General features: G+C 54.4%; 1 protein-coding gene across 1 annotated transcript; it reads right to left on the reverse strand.

The window, feature by feature from the left end:
• Positions 1 to 5688: 5688 nt before the first annotated feature.
• On the reverse strand, positions 5689 to 12606 carry RPL22 (ribosomal protein L22). The gene is made up of 4 exons (XM_036350304.1): positions 12519 to 12606; positions 10704 to 10808; positions 7828 to 7952; positions 5689 to 5889 (listed from the first exon to the last, which is right to left on the reverse strand). Exons 1-4 carry the CDS (start codon positions 12528 to 12530, stop codon positions 5745 to 5747), a joined length of 387 nt encoding a protein of 128 aa, XP_036206197.1. The 5' UTR covers positions 12531 to 12606; the 3' UTR covers positions 5689 to 5744.
• Positions 12607 to 14145: the final 1539 nt, after the last annotated feature.

Genomic DNA, 14145 nt, shown 5'->3' on the forward strand with positions numbered 1-14145 from the left:
GATGGCGGCCGCCAGCCCCCCCACCCCCCCAAACCTCCACCCTCCCGTCTCGACCCCCCTCCTCTGGGCCGCCTTCGCTCTGCGCCCGCAAAGCCCGGCCGCTCCGCCCACCGCGCCCCGCAGCCGAGTCCGCAGCCGGCGAGGGTGGCGGTGGCAGCGCGGGCGGCACGGCGGCACGGCGGGGGGTGCACACATGCCCGGATTGTGACGTCCAGTCTGGTTGCTGTGGCAACCCCATCCCATCGTTCCGGCAGCACGACTAGTTAACAGCAGAGAACAAGTTGGGGACTAGTCCGGAGCCTCTGGGTGCAGGGGGGGACCGAGCGCTCCGGAAGCAGGAGCCGTCGAGGTCCCCGCGCGCCAGGGGACCCGACGGCCGGCGAGCGGGCAGCTGGCCTAAGGCGAGCGGCCGGTGGGAGGCTGGGAAACGCCGCCCGCGCACCCGCCGGGGATGCGCTGGGCCCCGGGTTCCGAAGGGCGGGGGGCAGGGTCCCTGGGGCGGCACGAATTCCGCTCACACGCACAGGGACTGTCACCTCTCGGCGCCCGGCGCGGCCCCGACTCGTTTCTAACCCCGTTCTAACCCCCTTTCGAAAGAGGATTAGAAGGGAAATGTGTCCCGCACGTGGGGACGGGGCGCTCGGTTGGCCGGGGGTCGGATTCTCAGAAACATCCGTGCAGGCCGGCTCCTCCCTCACCCCATCGCACCCGCTCCCGCCGCCACGTGCCCTCTTCCAAAGGCCTCCAGCTGGACCCAGACCTGGGGCGGGGGAAGGGGGTGCGGACCAGCCTTCTCTGTGCCTGAAACTCCCTCAGAAGCGAAGGGGCTCGGAGCGGGAAAGAAGCCCTCAGCCCCGGTTGTTAAAGGTGAAGATGGGGCCGGAACTTTAACTGAGCGCAGCCAGGCCATCCCGCTGCCTGTCTTCCAGCTGCTCTAAGGGGCCAGTCTCCGTGGCCGCAGGATGGCCAGCTCTCTCACCTAGGAAGGCAGTAAAGGGAGGGCACCCTCACCTCATTCCTGGGGCCAGAAACCTTTGGGGGAACCCACTGGAGCCCATGTGGCTGCCAGGGACCTGCCTGCCTTGGGAGTCTAGAGCAGAGGGGAGGGGCTCTTCTCTGGAGCACCAGCCCCTACGGTCCTGGCTGACACCTGGCCCCACCCCTGCCACACTGGCATCGCCAGGGCTCACCTTTGCTTTGGGGAGCCAGGAGAGTGTGCCTGTCCTGGGCAAGACCTTTCAGAGAGGTGGCCACAACCCAAGCCACACTGTCTAAGCTGTGTCCAAGCGGTGACCAGGGGCAATGGACGGCCTGGAAAGATGTGCAGCCACCTCTCCCTCCCCTTCCCATCCAAACTGGTAGCCAGCACGAGGGCAAGGTGCTGGGCAGCCCTTCCCCGGGACCACTATTAAACCCACCAGAGACGGCGGAGCCCAGGCAGGCAGGGGCAGGGAGGCGGCTGAGAGCGGAGGGCTGCTGGTGGCCTAAGGCTGTATTTCCCATCACCGGGCATCTCGCAGAGGCCCCAAACCACCCGCCCTCCCCAGGCCTGCCTTTTCCCTGACAAAGCTACCTTGCTCTTCCCAGGCCTGCTAAGCACCCAGGAAAATACCCTAAGCGCCACCAAATATGCCACTCCCTTTCCCAGCCCCCCACCCTCCCAGCTTGCAGGATGAGGTCAGGACACTTCCACAGGTGCCTTGTCCCACTTCAGAGAAACTGACAATAGTTCCCATCACCACAGCCACCCCCTGCGCGCGCACACACACACACACACACACACACACACACACTAACCTTGGCTGATTCCCAAGACCAGCTAAGAAAGGGAAGACGGGGAGAACCGTTCCAGCTGCTTCACTGGAGTTGATGCTCATCACTCACGAGCCTCTCTCCAGCCTGTCCTTGCCCCCAAAAGTGAAAATGCAACCAATTCTGAGAACAAGGAATTAGCCAGTAAGGATTAGTTTCAGGAGACAAGACTCTCCTGTTTGCTGCTCAGAGCTTGTAATTACACTTCAGTGAAAATTCGAAATAAATTTTTTAAAAATTAATGTAGCGGTTAGCCCTGGCCAGACTGCTCAGTGGTTAGTGTTGGCCCTCGGCTGAAGGGTTTCAGGTGCAAATCTGGTCAAGGGCATGCGGCACCTCAGTGGCAAGTCCGTCCGCTCTGGCTGGGGCGTGGGTGGAAGGCAGCTAATCCATGAGTCTCTCTCACGTCCATGTTTCTCTCCCCCTCTCCTCTCTCCCACTCTCTCTGGAAATCAATGGAGAAAACAGCCTCGTGAGGATTAAACACACACAAGCACCAAGGAAAAGATGGTCCCCGAGGCCGGAGCTGCCAGCTGGTAACTCGGCACATGCCCTCCTGTCTCTGAGCTCCTCCTCAAGGCAGGTACCCCGCATCCTGTGAGGGCAGTTCCCTTAGCAGCATGTCCCCTCGTGGCCCATGGCCCCACGTGACTGGAGGCGGCTGTAGGGCAGTGAAGTGCCACCTCCCACACCCCCACCAGTCAGCAGGTCCCAGCTCTGACTGGGCCTCAAGAGCAGGTGCGCCGACACTGGCAGGACGGCAGTCTCCCTTGAAATGAGGGGTGAGCACCCCCATGTACAAGGCCTCTCATTTGCACTTGAAGCCCCTTCTCTGGGGGAGCCTCCTCCCGCCAGAATCCAATCACTTGGGGTGGGGGGAGGGGCCGTGGCCGTGAACCTGAGGAAGCGCTTGTATAAGCCTTAAGGCAGCCCCTGGACACAGCCCTACCTGCTTCCGCTTGGCCTGGATAGCCTAGAAAAGAGAATGTGGATCCGCAAATCCCAATGACAAAGCCTTAGGGCACTTTCCGAGATGAGCACCCCCCGGGCATCATTTAGGCAGCCCTCCTGCTTCCTCCCCAAGGCCTCTTGGCTGGGATGGCAAAGCCCCAGGCCAGGCCTCTTACCTTCCAGAAAGAGGCACCAAAGCAGAGGCTGCTCACAACTCAGCCGCACCCCCAGTGGGAACCCAGCCGGGCTCCCCCGAGGGTGGCTTCTGGCCCCAGCCGGCCTTGCTCTGTCCAGGGTCCCTTGGCACTGCCCAGTCTGTAGCTGGCCCATCAGGGACCCACAACCTAGGTGTGTCCGCTCCTCCCACTTGATAAGCTTGGGGGGAGGGGGGGCGTCACAGGAAGGACCACAGCAGCGAGGGGAAGGAATGGAAGTGGCCCCCAAAGCCAACTTCAGGCTCCAGCCTCGCAGGGGTCCTGCTCACCTTCCAAGAAATCAGTGGCCCCTAAAAAGGCTGAGCTCCAAATACCCCAGCCCATTCTGCGACTTTGACCAACCGTCTTTAAATGTGTTTGATAGGATTGGACCCCTCTGCCTGCCCCAGGCTTCTGACACATGGGGAGCTCAGGCCCTGGGTCTCTGGGCCGAGGATACCACTCAGGGAAAAGCAGGGAGGGGGTCAAGGAGGCTCTTGAAAGGAAAACAACAAATATTAAACCTCCAAGCGAGAGCCGTGCCAAGGTAGACGTGCCGGCGGTGACCAGTCAGCTGAGAACAAGGCTGATCCAACTTCCTATCTCCCTGCTTTTATGATCTTAACTCTCAGCTTGAAGCTCCCCGTGACCCAATCTGCTCCTGCGCCTTGAGTATCAGATCAGGCAGGTGACTCAGGCAAGATACAAAGGAAACAGGGCTGAAGTGTTTCCGGCACAGCTGGTGACTGGTGGGCTGTCACCCAGGTTCACCCTGCACCGACCCCTCCGAGACGCCCCCCTCCGAGACGCCCCCCTCCGAGACGGAAGAAACACCCCACTGGAGAGCTCAGCCCTGGTCACTGCAGGCCTCACTGAGGCAGTGACACAACGAAGGTGAAGAAAACGGGCTAAGGAACATTTTCTTCTCACGCTAATGAAGACCAAGATCACTGTCAACAGCAATTAATCAGTGAGGACAAACAAAATTTTTGCTTCTAAATAGATCAACATGACAATCCCTTAAAAGAAAAAAAACCCTTGCACAGTAACAGTAGCCACATTAGCCACTTTAATATAAAATGTGATCAAAACTCAATTACAAGAGTTCCAAAAGGCATAGAAAAACCAATGTTTCAATTTAATTACAAGTTTTAAAATCTGGGAGCAGTTTTGTTTTAAGTATATGCTCATTTCAGCCCAGTGGTAATATTTACAACCAAAGAATTACTACAGGGCAACATCAATGCAACAAACAAGTAAAACGTGCAAACCCAAGTCATAACCTTCCTACACAGACCTCATCCTGACGGGAGCCAGAGCACGGAAGCCTCAGTTACATGTGGAAGAAACCGCGCCTTCCTTCCGTGAAGGGAACATGCAAACAATTCTGCTTTGGGAAATTTGCATAGAAACAGAAAATGCTAGAGCCCTCACGGCAAATGAAATGGCAAAGCCTCAACATGTCCCAGGCAATCCGCGCGGCAGCAAATGCTAAACTGGAGCCCAGGTAGGACTCACATCTCATTTCCGGCTGCGCCGCTACAGAGCACAAGAATCTCAGGTGTGGAAATTAGCTGTAGGCAAGCTCTGTAAAACATGAATTTTATACACCAGAATCTTAAGACAATGCAGACATTTCTGCAGAATTGTTTAGGTTTTAGAAGGGCACCGTAAGGCATCCGGGTCTCTTTCCAAAGTCACTTGAAAAATCTGGTTTTGTCAGCAACAATCACATCTGTGCAGCCTGAGGTCGTCCCCTGCAGACCTTGGCCTCTGCAACGGCAAGATCGCGAGATGAGACGTCGTGTTCCTTTGCTACCCCATGTCATGCAGGAGCAGACTGTGGTCCTGCTTACTGCCAGTTTGCAGAATGGCTTCTGCATGACACCCAGCCATGGGCTACATGATGGGAGTGACCATCCCCTGGCATCTCAACATTTCTTTAGCCTCAACTGTCTGTCTCCCAATCACTTGTTCCTCGTGCCCATTCGCCCCCACCACCATCCCCCCACCCCCTCCACCTGTGAAGAGACTGAGCAGCAGGGAATTCCCCCCCAGGACCTGCACAGATGCTGACATCTGGAAGCTCTATTCTTCCTCATCTGCAGCTCCCCCTGCTGGAGGCCAAAGTGACAGTGTGTTGCAAAGACTTGGAGAAGCCAGGACTATTCACAAATTCACTTTGTGCACTTTCAATTTAAAACCTGGGACTTTTCGAGTCGTCCCCAAACCCTTTCCTGGGGGCAGTGGAGCACACAGCATCGCCAAAGGACCAGTTTATTTCTAGAGGAAGAAAACAGATTAACATACATAGCAACTGTAGTCAAAAACTATAAAGACAAATGCCCCAGCCCCCTGCGTCTATCGACACTGCCGTGTTCCCACCAGGAGGAGCTCAGACGGAAGTCACTGGTTTGCTTTCACTGAGTAAGGAGCCCGCGTCTGCTGTTCTCCTGAATCCCAGGAGAGCGCCAGACGAAGCTGTCACTTCTTAAAGCAAAACAGTGACTAAGAGCTCACATCTCCACACCCTTCACCCGATCGATGTCAAATCCTGTCAGTTCCCTTGGGAGCCTTACTCTTCTACGTGGTATGACTACCACGAGAACTGACATTTTCAAGCAGAAAAAAGTCTAATTACAAAGTGAGTGGCGTCCCAAGTGAAGCCCTTTTACTATGATTTCAATTTTCTGTTCAATCCATACTGCAGAGATACAAGGAAAACCACCGATTTGGTTCCCAAGTTTTATTCAAGAACTCATACAAAATATGCCAGATAAATGAGCTTTAATCCTCATCTTCCTCCTCTTCTTCATCCTGGTTTATCTGGAAGTAACGTAATTCGTAACTCTCTTTGCTGTTAGCAACTACGCGCAACCAGTCACGTAGGTTATTCTTCTTCAAATATTTTTTGGTGAGATATTTCAAATACCTGCAGAGAGAGAACATTTGAGAACTCCTCTAAACTCTCGGCCTTCTTTACTCTCAAACACTGTAACTTTTATGAAACGCTTGCATTCCCCACCTTTAAGCAAATGGCAAAGATAAGGCAAACATACCAGGCCAATGGTCTAACAAGAATAAAGAGCCACATTTCACCTAAACTGGCAATAAAAACGAGAACAGGTAAGGTGTAAGAGCTGTGCATGAAACAATAGCAAGCGCCTATAGAATGATTTTGCGTGACCACTGGAGATTCCATGGTTAACTGACACATAACTTAGTGCCTGTTCCTGAGAAAGCACGAGGTCCCATGAGCTCATCACACCTCCTGGAGTCAGACCTCCTTGAGATTGGCTCAGGCGGTGAGGACTGCTTCTCAGGGCTGTGCTAGACGCTCCCTTCTGCTGACACTCGCCACCCGCCACCCTGGCCCCAGCGCTGCGGGGAGAGCACCCCCCTCACTCACCTGCCTGCTTAGGAGGCCCTGGGTTCTATTTACTCCAGACCTTCCCAGAACCACAGAGAAGGGGGGCTAGATGCCAAGCAAACCCACCACTGAGCAAAGTAACCTCTCACCCCAGTTTCTCCCCATAAAACAGGCGCCATATCTGGACTGAACGAGACGCACAGGCAAACCGGCATGTTAACAAGGACCCACATGTGAACGGAAACAGTCACATCTCCAAGAAATGAATCCGGTTCAGCAATGTTACGCCAACAGTCATCTTCACAAGGATGTGAAGACCTCAGCTGAATTCTACCGTTTCCTACGTAAAAATAAGCCACTCTGGTTGTGCCATCTAACAAGTACTCTCTGTTCCTTTATTATTTCTACCGCATGTACTCCGGTGTTTGAATGTTTCAGGCCAGAACGATGCGGGGAGCCGAGTGGAGTGCGGCGGCTCAGAGACAAGCAGGAGCAAGTTTAGGTTGGGAGCGCCCTGGATGGTTAGAGAAGAAGGGAAGCTGCCACAGGAGAGCGAGGCTCCTTCCTCTCACCACTGGAGGAGAACAGGAAACGTGTGAGGACGCCGGAAGCTGTGCGGGGAGAGCTCCTCACTAGGTGGGTGAATGAAACCGGTCACAGGAAGATCAGAGCGTCTTCCTCAGGCTCCGGAAAGCCAGTGAGTTGGTTGTGTGCGCCCTGGAGTCCCTCCCTAAGCTGCAGCGATCCCTTCATCCAACCCGTCAGCCAGGCGGAATGAGTCCTTCACTTACGCTTTCAAGTCCTCTCTCAACTGATCTCGTTAAAAATAAAAGGCTTCACTATAACCAATTTGTCCTAACACACCTTTGAATTTCCCACTAATTGACAGTTTGATAAAACCTAAGAATATGCCCAGCTCTGGGCTAGGAGCTGCGTATAAACATGTTTAATTTTAGCAATTTGTAGTGTTTTAACTTCATCCTCAAAGCAGATAGCCCTGGTCAGATGGCTGTTGGAGCATTGCCGTGCGCACCAAAAAGTCTAGGGTTTGATTCCTGGTCAGGGCACATGCCCAGGTTGCGGGTGCCATGCCCAGCCGGGATGCCTACAGGAGGCAACAGACTGATGTTTTGCACAATGATGTTTGTCTGTCTGTCTCTCACTTCCTGTCTAAAAAAACCCTGAAATTTCAGATTCCTCGTACAATTATAATATTTACAGGTGGAAAAACATGGAATTAAAATGGAAAGCTCTTCACTGAGGCCTTGAGGCAGCAGAGCAATGCCATCTTGGAGAATGCAATCTACCCAAGTCTGCCTCTTTAGTGCCTGAAATGCTACCAAAAAGTTGAATACTTTTACCTATCATAGCAGCATTCATTCATTCACTGCTCCCCGCACTGGCACTGCTCCAGCTCACGGAATAATGAGACCACACCCTCCAGGCCCGGGGCAGGAGTCTTCCTGCTGGGCGCAAGCAAGTAGCACTCAGCCCCCCTACCTTTTGGAAAAAGGCACCTCGGACGTTACAGTGATCTTACTCTTGCTTCTTTCAATGGTCACAACCCCTCCGCCGAGATTCCCAGCTTTTCCGTTCACTTTGATTCTCTCCTGAAGAAACTGCTCCTGTAAAATCATCCCATTGACCGGTTAGCGAAGTGGCCACTTCACCCCTCTCACCAGACGGCTGCGCTTACACCGAGTAGTTTCTCACTGCTCACACTTCTGTAAACAATGGCAGCACAGTCCTAACTGGTTTGGCTCAGTGGACAGAGCGTCGGCCTGCGGACTCAAGGGTCCCAGGTTCGATTCCGGTCAAGGTGGACAGAGCGTCGGCCTGCGGACTCAAGGGTCCCAGGTTCGATTCCGGTCAAGGACATGTACCTTGGTTGTGGGCACATCCCCAGTGTGGGGCATGTAGGAGGCAGCTGATCGATGTTTCTCTCTATCCCTCGCCCTTCCTCTCTATAAAGAATCAATAAAATATATTTTTTAAAAAAATGGCAGCACATCTTCAGCTGTTAACACAAGGCCTAAAATCTGACAGCAACGAGAAAACAGCACTGTCGCCCTGGTCAGTGGGGCCCACTTGGCTGAAGCACTGTCCTGTACACTAAACGGTGGTGGATTCCATTACCGGGCAGGGCGTGTGTGGAGGCAACCAATTGATGTTTCTCTCTCTCTCTCTCTCTCTCTCTCTCTCTCTCTCTCTCTCTCTCTCTCTCTCTCGTCTTTTTTAAAATAGCACTATTCAACTTTATTTACAAGTCTAATATGAAATCAAAATCCTAGCATGAACATACTTGACTGGTTCCACACAAGATCAAATGTGTGTCTACATGGAAGACATTGACTCATGGGTCAAAGATCGAGTAGACAGGAAAGCCAGGGCCAAACTGCTGCAAGGCTGGTGTAGGCAACCAAAGCTACACGCAACTTCTGAACCTAAGGAGCACGAAGCACTGTCCTCAGCAACCTAGTACAAGGAGGAAACACAGTGACACCGTGGCCAGTGTGCTCAGTGGTTAGAGCGTCTGCCCAAAACCAAAGGGTCCAGGTTCGATTCCGGGTCAAGGGCACACTACTTGGTTGCAGGTTCCCCACCCAGGTGGGACCCACTGGGGAGGCAACCAATTGATGTGGCTCTCTCACATGGACATTTCTCTCTCCTCTCCCCCTTCCACTCTCTCTAAAATCAATGAAAAAAATATCATGAGGATTAACCCAAAAAAATAGTGGCCAAGCCCTGGCCGGTTTGGCTCAGTGGATAGAGGATCGGCCTGCAGACTGAAGGGTCCCAGGTTCGATTCCGGTCAAGGGCATGTACCTTGGTTACGGGCACATTCCCAGTAGGGGGCGTGCAGGAGGCAGCTGATCAATGTCTCTCTCATTGATGTTTCTAACTCTCTATCCCTCTCCCTTCCTCTCTGTAAAAAATAAAATATATTTAAAAAAAATAGTGACCAAAACAATCCCAGGTCTGCTCCGGGGCCCTGTGCCTGGTACAGGAGGGGCAGCAGCCCAGGAGCCCGAAGACGGACTCTCAGCAAGCCCCGTGGACCTTCAGGGGTCTTTGTCCGAAAAGGAGGGTTCTTTCTGGTTCTCTTTTTCCCCCCCTTGTTTGTTTTTTGGTTTTCTTTCTATTGCAATGACATGAAGTCCCTTTCAGCTGCAATTCCTACAATCTTCTATTTAAACCTCCAATACACAATAAACTGATGATGAGGAAAGTGATTAGGTCAGAACGCTTGACTTCTGCACCTTAGACTCATAGGTGACTCATGTTTTCTATCCTAGGGAGACTTCTAGAAGGAAAGACAACCAGACACAGGTGAGTGTAGGGAAGGGAGGAAATAAGACGCCTGATCCTCAAGCGCAGTCTCCGGAGGGGAAGTAAAGTGCCCGCCCCCAGCTGCAGAGTCGGTGCAGCCAGGCTGATTTCTTGTCTTCATTCTCCTTCTTAGAGTCTCCACTCAGCAGAACTCATACACATGGCTTTCAACAGCCTCCTTGTTTTCGAGATGTGCCTTCACTTTGTCTTTACATTTTGCTATCTGGTTCCTTATAGTAAATCTGAATTAGAACTCATTTCCTATGCACACTTATCTAGTATTAAAGTGATGTTTGTTTTTTTAAATGTTTTTATTGATTTTTAGATAAGGGAGAGAGAAACATCCTGAATCTGCTGCCTCCTGCACGCCCCCTCCTGGGGATCAAGTCCCAAACTTGGGCAGGTGCCCTCCCTGACTGTGAACCATCCAGTGACCTCTTGATTCATGGGTCGACACTCAACCACTGAGCAGCACCGGCAGGGCAAGGCTGCCTTTTCTCTGTTTAAGTGAAATAGAGGACTACCAGGGAAAAGGCCAATAGAGACAGATCTGAAACATCCAGGCTCCTATGACAAGTCCGCACGCAGGACATTTCCCCACAAGCACGAAGCTCTGACCCGGGATGACAGGGCAGCCTGAGGAGATGCTGCCCCAGCCCACGCCCCGCAGCCCAGCAGCAGGGCCAGGCCAGGACCCAGGCAGCCCCTGTACCTGGGGATCATGTCTATCACTTTAAGCTCAGTCACACCGGAGTGCAAGGCGGATGTGGACCTGAGGAAGGCTGCCTGTTTCCTGGTAACTTTTAAGTCAAATCATGTTGGACACTAAAGGAGGAAAACAAGAAAAGGAGGCAGTTCTCTGGCACAGACGTGCTAAGGTCCCCCTTGTCTATTCATCACAACTGTTACACACACACACGACATCCAGGCTGAGAAACACCCAGACCAGCTCCAGCTCAAGCAGAGCCAGAGCCTGGAGCGGCCCCAGGGGGTCTCCTCAGCACCATCTCAAAAGTCCCTGACTTGGCATCAAGGGCACAACTTACAAAGTTGGCAGCGTCCATGATTCCATCTTCTACGGGGTGGGTGCAGTCGAGTGTAAACTTCAGAACCTGCTTCTTTTTTTTGCCCCCCTTCGCCAGGAGCTTTTTCTAAGAAAAGTACACAAACAGAGATGATGGCACAAGCTCCCATCCACACACACAAAAAATTAAAAGAACCAAAAACACCGAAGGTGTAAAAGCCCATCCAAATGCAAAACCCACAGAGTCGTGTTCCCTTCCGAGGGCGCAGGAGCCACCCTCTGCCCGAGAATGGAGGAGGGACAGCACCGAACTCGGGCCCTTTCCACGGGAAATCCTTCCTCAACTCTGGACCCGTCCACACCTTCCAGCCTCCCCCGTCTCCAAGGGCCTGAAGGTCTGTTGGCGCATGAACCACAATAAAGTACTTTCCCCCCATCTCTCCGGCATGGAATCTCCATAGGGACTTACTTCATTGCGGGACCCAGGCACCGGCGTACAAACGCTCTGCATTCCCAAAACAACGCTCACCCAAAATCAGTACTTGTCCTGAGGCTCCAGACCAGGGTCCCGGTCCAGTTCAGCCGGTTCCCCCTAAGCCTGCCTCCCCTCGCCCGGCAGAGCAGCAGGTAGCTGTACCTCCTGGAATCCCACACACCCAGCGAGCAGAGGAGGGGGCGAGCGTGGGTTCTAGCTCCAACTCCACCGTCAGCAACTTCTGGCCCGTTCCAACCACCCGCCGGCATGTATCCGACACGGTTCCAGCTCCTCTTCCCTCCCATCAACCTCCTCCCTGTACAAACGCCACCATTAAAAAAGCATCTGTACAATCTACCCACCTGTAACCGCTCTACAAAGCCCCTGCAGAACCTAACAATACCTTGGCAAGGACACACCCTAAAGCCCCCTTTATGCTTCGAAGAACTTCATCTAAAACTTGCAATCACTGGGCCAACTTTTCCAACTTTCAGCTGCTGCAAAAGTCACTGCCTTTTTTTTTTTTCAAGGCCTCCCTCCTACTTACAATCCCGAGGGCTGCTTTCAGATCTACCCCCGGAAATATACAACCAGCAAGTAAAAAAAAACAAACCCTGCCATCAGAGTTTTAAACCAAAAACACGCCAATGCAGACGCACCAAAAGAGTAGAGCGTAAAGAAGAGTAAATGGACCGAAAATGTTGGCAGGGGCGCCCCAGGGTAAGGGGAGGGAGGAAGCCAACTCTCTCCCAGCGACCGGCCTAGCGGGCGACACGCGGTCGCCGCGCCGCGCGCCCCGGCCCGGCTCCGGGAGCCCAGCCCCGACCGACGGGTCTGGCCGGCTGCGCCCTGAACCAACTTCCTCTGGGGACGCTCCCGGGGCCCTCGAACCCGGGCCTCTCCCCGAAACCAGACCACCTTCCGCGAGCCATCGGCCACCCGCCCCCGAGCCATCGGCTTCCCGTATGCGCGGCTCCCAGGGGCGGCGGGTCCCCTTCTCCCTCCCGCCCTCCGCCCAGGGAACGAGGCCCAGACCCCGGCTGCCGCACGCCGGCCGGGCTCCAGGCGCCGCTGGCCGGCCCAGGCCGCAGGCTCGGCACCCCAGCTCCCCGCTGGCCGCCAGCGAGGGCCCGAGCCGCGGCCGCCGGGCGCTGCGGACCTGCCTCCCGGGCCCCAGGCCGCGGCCTCCTCCGCCCACGGCGCGCGGAGCCGGGCGGCGGCCCTGACCCCAACCCGCCTGCCTGCCAGCCCAGCCCCGGGCCGACGCTGCCGAACGCCGTCCCACGCGAGCCGCGTGGGAGCCGGGCCCGCGCGGCCCACGTGCCAGTCCGGAGCCGAGGCCTCACGCGGAGCCATACTAACCGCGGGCGCCATGGCGGCGGCGGAGGCAGAAAGGGAGCGGAGCGCACTGCGCAGACGCGAAGAGCCGCAGCGCGCAGAGCACGTAGGGCCCAGGCCGTACCAATCGCTCCGCCCCGCCCCCGGGTCATCGCTGCACCCTGTTCTGTACCATCGGGGCGCGATTGCTTTCGCCTGTTTGCAAAGCCGGTCCATTCGAAGGCCTGGAGGATGGGCAGGGGCTGGGTGGGCTCTCTCACTGCGAAGGGTTGGCGTGGGGGAGCCCGAGCGGATCGAGTCCACAGAGAAATAAAGGGGTACGCTCTACGTTTCAGAGGCGTGGAACGAAAAAGAAATTCAGACTAGAGCATGAATTACCAGCTAATAGGATGGGAGTGGACCCCATCAACTTGGGGAGGAGAGGCCGGACCCTGTGGCCCTGGGGTCCCAATACCGAGGGCCCTTTGGCTTCTTGCTACCTGGTACTCAGTTGGAAGCTGGGGCTGTGTCTCCCAGCGCTGGCCACGGTCAGGTACGCTCTCCTGTGCGACCCCTTCACACTCTCAAATGCAAGCCGCCCGCCCACTGATCTCCTGGTTTCCAGCTCGGCCAGTGCTTCTCAAACTGGCCTGGCGCCAGGAATCTCCCGGGGGGCCGGCTAAAGTGCAGAGTCCTAGCCCAGCCGGTGTGGTTCAGTGGTTGAGCCTCACCCCATGAACCGGGTCGGGGGTCAGGGCACATGCTGGGGTTGCAGGCTCCATCCCCAGTAGGGGGCGTGCAGGAGGCAGCCAATCAATGATTCTCTCTCGTTATTGATGTTTCTATCTCGCTCCCCTTCTCCCTTCCTCTCTGAAATCAATAAAAATATTTTTTTTTAAATGAAGTTGCCTTAGAGCAGTTGTCGGCAAACTGCAGCTGGCGAGCCACATGCGGCTCTTTGGCCCCTTGAGTGTGGCTCTTCCTAAGCCTTAGAAGTACCCTATTAAGTTAATAACAATGTACCTACCTATATAGTTTAAGTTTAAAAAAGTTGGCTCTCAAAAGAAATTTCAATCGTTGTACTGTTGATATTTGACTCTGTTGACTAATGAGTTTGCCGACCACTGCCTTAGAGAGTTCCCAGCTTTATGTTTGGGGGAGCATCTTTTCATATAGCCTTAGTTATAGGTGTCCGTATAAAAACCTTTTCAAAATAAAATAAAATGCAGAGTCCTAGTCATTGGCCCATGTGCTGAGACCGTGCATTTCTCACTAACTCCCAGGAGCTGCTGCTGCTGCTGCTGCTGGTGGCTCATGGACCACAAGTTGAATAGCAAGGGTCTTCTTCCCCAGGCCTACAGTCCATTGGCTGTGACAGGAAGAAAAACAATTCAGGGTGTTCTAAATTAAAATCACAGCGGCTGGGAGTGACAGCCAGAGAACAGTTACCCTGCTAACAGCTGTGGGCCAGCGCTGACAGAGAAAGGACTGCTCACATTCCCTTCTCTCTGTTAGAATTTAGGGCTAATTTCCAGGTGGCTGTTTCTGGGATTACAGACCCCTAGCGCTCTCTGCGTATTTACACATGAACTTTCCCATCTGCTGCCCACAGGAGCCGACACTCCTTCCTTGCGGACTCTGCAGAACCGGCGCCACTTCTTTCCTGTAAATT

This window comes from Myotis myotis, unplaced genomic scaffold (assembly GCF_014108235.1).
Source record: "Myotis myotis isolate mMyoMyo1 unplaced genomic scaffold, mMyoMyo1.p scaffold_m19_p_2, whole genome shotgun sequence".
In the NCBI taxonomy this organism is placed as follows: Eukaryota; Metazoa; Chordata; class Mammalia; order Chiroptera; family Vespertilionidae; genus Myotis; species Myotis myotis.

What these genes read in the sequence shown, in the direction of transcription:
- RPL22 (XM_036350304.1), bottom strand. An exon ending in TCATGGACGCTGCCAACTTT is followed by an intron (nt 7,953 to 10,703) that starts GTAAGTTGTGCC and finishes ATGATTTTACAG; the next exon opens with GAGCAGTTTCTTCAGGAGAG. An exon ending in GAGGTGCCTTTTTCCAAAAG is followed by an intron (nt 5,890 to 7,827) that starts GTAGGGGGGCTG and finishes CTCTCTCTGCAG; the next exon opens with GTATTTGAAATATCTCACCA.